The sequence below is a fragment of the Microtus ochrogaster genome, chromosome 2 (assembly GCF_000317375.1).
Source record: "Microtus ochrogaster isolate Prairie Vole_2 chromosome 2, MicOch1.0, whole genome shotgun sequence".
NCBI classification, from domain to species: Eukaryota; Metazoa; Chordata; class Mammalia; order Rodentia; family Cricetidae; genus Microtus; species Microtus ochrogaster.
In genome coordinates this window covers 8266616-8276050 of record NC_022010.1, presented here as the reverse complement: position 1 = coordinate 8276050, position 9435 = coordinate 8266616, and the positions used below count along the sequence as shown (strand labels likewise).

The window sequence follows — 9435 nt, the reverse complement described above, 5'->3', positions numbered from 1 at the left end:
GAGCCGGCCGGAAGTCACGTGCCGCCCTGGCCACGCCAGTGATTGGCTCGGCTGGATTAGAGAAGGCCGTGATTGCTGAAGTGTCTGGAAGGTAAACGAAGGCGAAGCTCGCCCTTCGCTCCCCTGCCGCCCTGCAAGCCTAGCCAGAGAGTCTTCCCCTGTGTGCGCGGTGCGGCCCTGGACCGGCCTGGGGACGCCGCTTGAGCCCAAGCGTCCTGTAGGATGTGTGTGGCCTTATAAGGAGGGCTAGGGTGTGTAGAACAGAGCCGGTTCATTCATTCATTCTATTGCATCCTGCTTGCAAGATATGCACCAGGACTCGTTGTTGTACCGCCTGCCTGCATCAGAGTCTTGGGCATTGAATTTAGGACGTTGCGTCAAGCTTGTAGATGGAAACGTGGCGATGCTGTGTTTTATTTTCCCCGAGGATGAGTAGTTGGGCCAGGGGGAGTATTAAACCAGATTGCAAGTTCTGGGGACTTGTTACATGATGACATTCCCTTTCTTTATAAAGATGGCCGGGTCGAGGGTGTAGCTCGTTGATAGAGCGCTTGCCTGTATATGAAGATGGTGCCAAAGAGTCTTTCCCCACCTAATTTAACCTTGCAAAAGCGATAAGCGACTTAGCTGGTGGCGTGCTAGGTTGGTAGTCTTGGAAGACTGTGCAGAAGTAAGAAGTCCTGCAATGGCCAGTTGTGTTGGCCTGGGCTAACAGACAGTCTGTAAGGGGGAAATGCTCCAGGAAGCTGAACCTGTTCGTGGGAGCATATCCTTTATTTCTTTAAAGATGTTTTTATTTTTTAATTATATGAGTGTGGGTTTGTGCATGTGAGTGCAAGTGCCTTCCACGGCCAGTAGAGGGGGCTGAATCACCTGCAGCTGTAGTTACAGGAAGTTGTGAGCTGCCCATGTGGGTACTGGAACTGGACTCCGCAGAAGCGGTGTACACACTCTCCAGGCTCTGTCCCCTTTTTTCTTGATCTTTTATTGGTGTGGGAGGTGTGACAAGGTGCAGGGATCTAAGAAAACTGTGTCTGGGAAACCCAATGTATTTGTACAAGTACTTGATCACCCTCCATCTCTGCAATGCTGAGGTAGAGGGCAAACCAGACACTGGTCTCCTCATGGCTCATATAAATGAACATCCATGTAAATGGTAAGGGCTGTGAAGACAGCAGCCAGACCCCACGGGAACCGGGGGAGAAGAGAAGGCCTCCAGAAGGAGGTGCCATTTGTATCAGAGAAGTAAGCTGTGTAACCCTCAGCTGGAAAAGCATCCCGGGGGAGGGATAGCAAGTGTGAAGACCTGGAGCCTGGGAAAGGCTAACGTGAGAGTGTCTGTCTAGGCAAGACTCACAGAGCTGAGGTTGTAAGCAGTGATGATGTTTTGGGCACAACCTAGAGGCTTCTGGCAAATCTGGTTTTACTAGGAAGCCAGTGGAAGTTCGAAAGTTGTTTTCTGTATTCCCCAATCAGGATTCATGATTTTCTTTCTTTTTCTTCCTGCCGGTGTGGGGCGGGGCGGGGGGGGCACGCACACGTGTACATGAGTGTGTGCGTGCATGCGTACATATGCGGGGGGGTGTTTGGATGCTTACATGCGGGATTGCACATGGGTGTGGATGTGCATACGCGTGTGTGCCAGTCAAAGGTCACCCTCGGTATCATTCCTTGGGAATCAGCTATTTTATTTTTGAAAAAGGATTTCTCACTGGGACCTAGGGCTCATCATCTAGAAGGACTGGGCCAGGGTGTCCCAGGAATCCTCTGGTTTCAGCCTCTCCAGTGCTGGGATTACATGGCACAGCATCATGCCTGGCTATGTAAAACAGAGGTCCTCCTGCCTCTGTGCAAGCACTTTATCAACAGCGCTATGGCCTCAACCCCCAGGAGTTATAGTTTGCTAATAAGCCAAATCTATTAAAGCCATAACCCGACGTAAGTGCCTCAGAGGGGGGTAGCTACAGAACTACGGGGCAAATGGGATCACCTGTTATAATTACCAGGTGCATCCTTCAGTTTATTGCATGACAGAAGTTGTCCCATGACCTGTTCACCCAAATGCTTTGTGTCACCCAAGGTCTGATGTGTTGGAGGAGCCCCTGCCCTGCACTTCCCTCTGAAGAGAAAGGAAAAAAGGCCTGCTGTCTCTGGGATGCGGTAGCCACATTGCAGCAGGAGCCCTGAACGTCCACTGCCCATTTCGTCAACATGGAGGTCTGAAGTCCATGTGGCTCCTTGCGGTGCACCAGGTGCTGTGTCTCCACGGGAAGTCGTGCCTTCATTTGCCAAATGTGTGAGAGGGAAGGAGGCTTTCAGTCTGACCATGCCACTCCCTCGCATGGGACAGATGGGGAGCGGAAGGCCACAGAGAGGTTTCTGATCTGTCTGAGGTCACACAGCAAGTTAAAGGGCGGGTGCTGTCTGCTTCTCACTGCACCCCATCTAGCGCCTGTCCACAGTTGCATGAGCTATTTTCTTCTTTGACATAAGAGCCATCTCCACCTGTGGCTCTCAGGTCCTCCCTGTGAGGTGGGGTAACAACTCTCTGCTGTGGGATACTCGGGTTGCATGGCAGAAATGATAGAAGTCTGGTTTGGAAGTTGTCAGAGAGCCCTAGCCATGTAACATAGGAGGGATGCTTGTTTATAGTTACCATGGCAACAGGCAAGGGTTGTGTCCGGGGATGTGACTCACATACACGTGTTGACTTTCAGGTGCTAAGGAAAATGCAGAGGCGCCACAGTAGCAACACTGACAATATTCCACCTGAAAGGTAAGAATCCTCTTCCCCCAACTCCCCAACATATGGGGACCCTACACTCTGGATGGTGAAATGAATTGAAAAATACCCGCTTCTCAATATCAGTTGTTGGCGATATAAAACAGACCCAACGGAAAATTGCTTTGCGGCGTATTTGGCAGCTTTGTGTTCCTCTAAGAGCACACTTGAGGCGTGTGACTTCATAAAGAGAAAGGGTTTTTGTAGCTCACAGTCTTGGAGGATGAGAGAGCAAATGGCAAGGCTGCCTCAGTGGCCACCTATGACCTCATCACCTCAGATCATGGGTGGCCGTGGTGGCTGGCTGCATGTGTGGGTGGGAGTGATTTACTTCTCAAACATGGCAGAGAAAGTGCTTGTCCAGCAAGTGGTGGACCAGAGTTTATGTTCCTAGAGCCCATGTAAAGACAGGCCGGCTGGGCTGGAGAGATGGCTGAGAGGTTAAGAGCATTGCCTGCTCTTCCAAAGGTCCTGAGTTCAATTCCCAGCAACCACATGGTGGCTCACAACCATCTGTAATGGGGTCTGGTGCCCTCTTCTGGCATGCAAACATACATGTAGACAGAATAATGTATATATGATAAATAAATAAGTATTAAAAAAACTAAACATTTAAAAAAAAAAAAAGACAGGCCGGCTTAGCAGTCACCTGGAATCCCTGTACCCGGGAGGCAGAGACACTAAATCTCCAGGCACCTCATCTGACTAGACTGGTGGGGGTCAGCTTGCTCTGGGTTCAGCGGGAGATGCTGCCTGCAGAAATAAATACAGTGGAGAGCTATGCTCTGCTCAGACTGTGCTCCTCCCCATGCGGTTTGTACCCTCAAGGACCTGAAGACTACAACTAGACTCCACCTCATAAAGGCCCACAGCACCCCCAATAGCACACCCCGTGACTCTCAGGGGACTTTCTGCTTAGAGTGCAGCAGCCTTGCAGCAGGGACTAACAGAGCAGCTGCTGTTGTCTTAGGACCGTTCCCAAACCCTGTAGGACAGATCCACAAGGATCCACGAGGCTCAGATGAGTTTTCCTTCAGAGACGCCAGGCCTCTGCCAGCTGCTACTGCACACTGCACACTGCACCGGGTCCATCCTGCCTCTTGCCGCACAGGCATCTATCTTTCGGCTGGGAAGTCCAAGATCAGGGATCTGGCAGCCCAGTGCCTGCTGAGAGCTGCCTCCTCTTTCCTAGAAGGCTGTGTGTGAACCATTGAGTTTATTGGGGTCACTTTCTGGGGACCTTGAGTGATTCAAAGGAAGTTGCATCACCAAAAAGCCCATCCCAGCAGGGCTGCAACGTTGGAGTTTTCCCTTCAGGGGACCTTCCAGCACCCACATATATATACAACCAGCTCCCCTGGAACCACGCATAGCTGCGGGGACACAGGAAGCAGGGGAATGGTTTCTGCTTTTCCCTCTGTGAGGCCCAATCTTATGCGGATTGGGTCCAGAGGTCCTGATTTTAGGAAGGAACAGCCACGCCTTTATCCAGTCTCGGGCATTTTCATCGGCACACATAGTGGACGGATACAGCAGCTGTACTGCCGTTGGCAGGAAGCAACACCTCCAGGTCTAAGTTTCTCCAGCTGTAGAAAGGTGGTAAATGCCAGCATTGCTGAGGATGAAGGAATGTGTCTTCTTTCTGAACACGAGGAGGCACAGAGGCAGCATCTTTCTTACAGTTAGTTAGCATGCCTGATCAGATCTCCTGAGCTGAGGACAACTTTTCTTTCAAGTAAACCCAGACATCTCTGGGGACAGAAATCATGGCAGAAAAAATACTGTCCACGATGCATTGAGGGCATATGCTTTGCCTCAGTTAGAGCAGCCTGAAGACGAGAGACTGGAGTTCAGATACGGCAAGTCCATTAGCTAAAGTCACACAACCAGGAAATGGCAGGACTAAGATTTGACCTTTGGTCCATTTGTTCCAATCAAAATTTGCGCTTTAACTTTTAATTACATTCCGCATGTATTTGGGCAGGTGCCTGTGTCATGGCAGGCGGGTAGGTCAGCTTGTGGGAGTCCGTTCTCTCCTTGCACCATTTGAGCCCCAGGTATCAGACTCAGGTTGGCAGCATTGTCAGTAGACATTTTATTGGCCCCTTTTAGATGTCATATTTTACCTTCTTCGACCCAAGTGGATCCATTCCCCTGGGCTCTCTGAGCCGTTGCCCTTAAGTGGTTAAGTTGGGAGTGCAGCTCCAACCCCCCAAGGAATATTCTTTCCCATTTTGGCTACAGTCCCAGCTGGATACAGGAGAAGGGCTGAGGGGAGAGAGGCCAACTAAAAAAAAGCCCTTGGTGGGTTGAGCGTTCCAGAGTTGTGCTGAAGTTCCCTGGGGCCTCAGGAGCTCAGGTGAGCTCAGGGATTGGGGGAGGCTTTCCAGCATCCCCTGGGATGGTAGGGTCATCCACACAGGCCTGGGCACCTGACAGAATGTGTGCTTTCTGAGCCAAGCTCTTGAAATGCAGAGAGAGCTCAGTTCCTTCGAGACACATAGCCATGGTGCCTGTTGTTGTTGCTGTTTCTGTCATCAGTATTTTTATCAAGAGCCCAAGGGAGGAGGACCACACAGTTCCCAGACCTTGGAGCCACCAGGGAGGGGGCCCGGTGGGGAGAGTGATGAGGTAGCCATCTTCAAGCTGTGCCAGATTTAGGCTGATGTACCATGAAGTCCAGTTTGTGAAGGGAACAGCTCTGAGACTTCTCCAGACCAGCCTGTCCCTTGCTGTGTGCCTCAGTATCCTGTAAACATTGATAGGTTTTCCAGGGTTAAAAACAATTCTGGGATCAAATGAGTTTTGTGAATACCAGGCTCAAGCAAAGCTTTAAACATTTTTTTTCCTTCTGGAGACTCGGGATTTCTTTATGTAACCTTGACTGTTCTGGGGCTCTGACTCTCTGACTCATTCCTTCAAAGTACATTGGTGAAGCATACTCTGTACACGATGCAGTGTGCTTTCCGGCAAAGGTACAAATGGGACTAAGCACTCAAGTTTGTCCCTGTCACTGCATGCTGCAATCTCCAGCGGATTTGAGAAGTCGAGGTACAGGGCCCACTCCAAAGATCTTGACACATTTGGTCTTTGATGGGTCTAGGCCACCTGCAGTTGTCCTGGGCTCCCCACAGTGAGGACATCACACAACCAGGATGGAGGGTGTTTCTAGGAAAAGGTGGACGATAAACTAACCACTGAGATCAGTCCTCTGCAGGCAGTCCTGGGGTCAGTGAGAGGTGGCCCCGCCTTCCCATCAAGGAGGGGGCGTGTCAGCTGACAAAGATGGAGGTAGAGTGAGGTCACCTAGATGGGGTGAAGCAGGGCTAGGGGACAGCGTAGTGACCATGGCAGCCTCAAGCAGGAGGCCCTTGAGAGATGAGACGTCCAGTGTGAGATCAGAGTGTAGGATGCTTATCCGGCAGCTTTTGTGGAGAGTGGGGTGCTTGGGTTGTGGGTCAGTGGGCACAGTGCTCGCCTCACTCAGGAAGCCCCATCAATCCCAGCACTACATAAAACCCGACGTGGTGCTGCACATCCGTAACCCCAGGATCTGGGAGGTGGAGGCAGGAGAACTGGGAGTTCAAAGCCAGCCTCAGCTACATAGCAAGTTTGAGGCCAGCTTAAACTTAAAAAGATAGATGAGAGCCTGTCTCAAAAATAAACACGTAAGTGTAGGTTCTAGAGTTGGTCCACCTGGCACCAAGTTCTTAGTTCTTATCCCTCCGCAGCCTTCACCTCTGCCCAGTACCTGTGTCTATATGTGCCTCCATTGGTTTATCTGTGAAATGGGGATATTGTGTATACCTAACATGGGCTGGGGTAGGAGTTCATGGCTCAGAAACAGAGTGGACCCCAAGCCTTACCACTGAGCAACAGTCCCCAGCCTTCTTCCCACTTCCTCAAGGTAGGGTCTCCCTAACTTAAGGGGTCTACTGTCTTAGCCTCCCAAATGCTGGGATCACCAGCCGAGTGGAGCCAGTGCCTCTGGTGACTCATCCAGAGACTTGCTTTCTGAAGTCTCTTCCTGACCCCTCCTCACAGACATCTGCCATACTGGATTGGGGTCCTGCCCCTAAATAATGTTACATTCTGGGGTTCAAGGGCTCAGGCTACACCCAGCATTTTGAGGGGAGACACAGTTGGGTCAGTCACATTGTTGGCACTTCATGCCCACCATCCCATGAGGGTGGTAGTTTTCAGCCTCATTGCTGTTGCAAAAACAGACCACTCCCTGCTGGGAGAGATTATAAAGAAGTGTTCTTCACTGACAGTTCTGGATGTTAGTGATGCAGCTGGCCATCCGTTTTTTTCTGGTTTACGCATTCTGAACATGAAGATCCCAGGATTTAACACTGGGGGTTATATTTGATGACCTCATCCAGTTCTCATTGTGCAGGCTCCCTTTCCCTCTAGACACCATAGTAGAGTTAAGTCTGCACCTGTGGTGTGAGTTTGTGGGCCAGGTCTGATGTGGGCTTTTTCTGCCATCCCATCCTGCAGAAGCCGCAGCCAGGCCCTCAGCCCCGAGGCCAGCGTGGATGAGGGTGGCGTATTTGAGAGCCTGAAGGCAGAGACAGCGTCCCCTCCAGCACTCTTCTCAGGCCTGGCAGGTGGTCTGCCTGCCAACCCCTTCCCAGCAGGTCTGGTGCTGGGCTCCACAGCAGGGGGCGGGGACGTGTTCATCCCGATGCCAGCCACCAGGGATGAGGCCGGTGGCCGCAGCACCGAAGGAAGCAGCTACCACCACCGCCAGCCCCACCACCACTTCCACCACGCCGCCCACCGTGGGGGCTCCCTGCTGCAGCATGTAGGTGGGGACCACCGTGGGCACTCGGAAGAAGGGGTCGACGAGCAGCCAGGGACTCCAGCACCCGCACTGTCCGAGCTGAAGGCTGTGATCTGCTGGCTGCAGAAGGGACTGCCTTTTATCCTCATTCTGCTGGCCAAACTGTGCTTCCAGCACAAGCTGGGTGAGTTCCCTTGTAGCTCCAGGGAAGGGCTGGGCATGCCCAGAGCCAGAATCAGACAGTAGGGGAACCATGATGCACCATGCTTGAATGCATGCATGAAGTTCTGAGTCAGACCTGGGTTCAAATTCCAGCCCAATTGTATGACCTTGAGCAGGTGACTTGGCCTCTCTGAGCCTCAGTTTTCTCCTCTGCCCAGTGGGGTTGAGATAGAACCCTCTTTAGCTGGACTCTCAGTAGACTGGAAAGAGCTGTGTGGCATAACTAAGAACTCAGACTTCAGGGGTCAGAACCACAGCCCCAGCCTGTCCCAGCTGCGTGACACTGGGTGTTATTTAGCTCTCTGCCTTGGTTCCACGTGTCTTTCAAATAGGAGTTGAGTACAGACAGCTGTTCTTCTCAAACCCCACTTCTGCATCCGTAGATTTAACCACTGCACATGGGACATTCGAGGAAGGGCTGGGGTGGCTCCAGGAGTGAAGTGCCTGCCCCGTAAGCAGGGGACCTGTCTTCAATCACAGTTCTCATATAAACAGCCAAATGGTGCACACCTACCACCCCAGCATGGGGAGGGGGGCAGAGACAGGGAATCCCTGCAGCTCACTGGCCAGGTTCAGTGAGGGATCCTGTCTCCAGAAACTAAGGTGGAGACACCTGATGTCAGCGTGTGACTTCCAGGTGCATGTCCACACATCCACATATGCATGAAGACACAACAGTCAGAAGGGCGTGTCTGTACTGAACATGCCCAGACCATAGTCCATCCATGTTACAGTATAAGGTGTTTCTGTCACTGTATGCTCAGAGATGATTTAACAAAGGAGGTTATGTGTAGGTTTTATGCAAATACTGTGCCATTTCACCTTCAACTGACACAGCTGCAGATTTGGGTGTCTACAGGATCTCAGAACACTCCCCACAAATGCTGAGGGGTGATATACTTCTTGGAATCATGATGAGGCTGTGTTTGAGGTCACATATGTAACACATGTGGAGGAAGCGCTGCAAGTGTGTGGTTATTTCTGTTCATTCCGCCACACATTCAAATAACCAGAGCCACCGGCACGGCTCAGCAGGTAAAGGCACCTGGCACCAAGCCTAATGACCTGAGTTTAGTCCTCTGGACCCATGTAGAGAACTCACTCTTACAGGTTCTCTCCTGACCAGCACACACATGCACACACATACACACACCCCTGACAGAGCCTGGCACATCGCAGGTACTCAGTATGACAGTGACTTGTGTAGTACTTAGCCAAGTCCCTGGCACACACTCATCCTTTCATGATGATCTCTGCAGTGTTGACGGCGCCGCTCTGCCTTGCAGTATTATGGCTGTGACTCAGTAGCTTCCTCCCATACATGACAATTTCAAGAGCCAGCAAGGTGACTCAGTGGGTAAAGGTGCTTGCCTTGTAACCCCAGTTTGCTGAGTTCAGTCCCCAGAGCACATGGTGGAGGAAGAGACTCCTGAAGATTGTCCTGACCACACATGCATGGTCCGTGAGCTCACAGTCAGGTGCTCACACATGCGTGCTCACGTGAGCTCACGGTCAGGTGCTCACACATGCGTGCTCACATGAGCTCACAGTCAGGTGCTCACAGTCAGGTGCTCACACATGCGTGTTCACGTGAGCTCACAGTCAGGTACTCACAGTCAGGTGCTCACACGTGCGTGCTCAC

The 9435-nt window shown here is 51.7% G+C and overlaps 1 protein-coding gene across 3 annotated transcripts in view; it reads left to right on the top strand.

The window, feature by feature from the left end:
- Positions 1 to 8: 8 nt before the first annotated feature.
- Rnft2 (ring finger protein, transmembrane 2) overlaps positions 9 to 9435 on the top strand; it is a 55964-nt gene continuing 46537 nt past the window's right edge. Inside the window, exons 1-4 of one of the 3 annotated variants that reach the window (XM_005344344.3) lie at positions 9 to 91; positions 2081 to 2252; positions 2718 to 2776; positions 7286 to 7755. In XM_005344344.3, the coding sequence (XP_005344401.1) occupies positions 2229 to 2252; positions 2718 to 2776; positions 7286 to 7755 (553 nt within the window). In that variant the 5' untranslated portion in view covers positions 9 to 91; positions 2081 to 2228. Of the gene's footprint in view, positions 92 to 127; positions 252 to 2080; positions 2253 to 2717; positions 2777 to 7285; positions 7756 to 9435 lie in introns of those variants that run through there. The other 2 variants (XM_026784979.1, XM_026784977.1) reach the window with 2 other exon arrangements.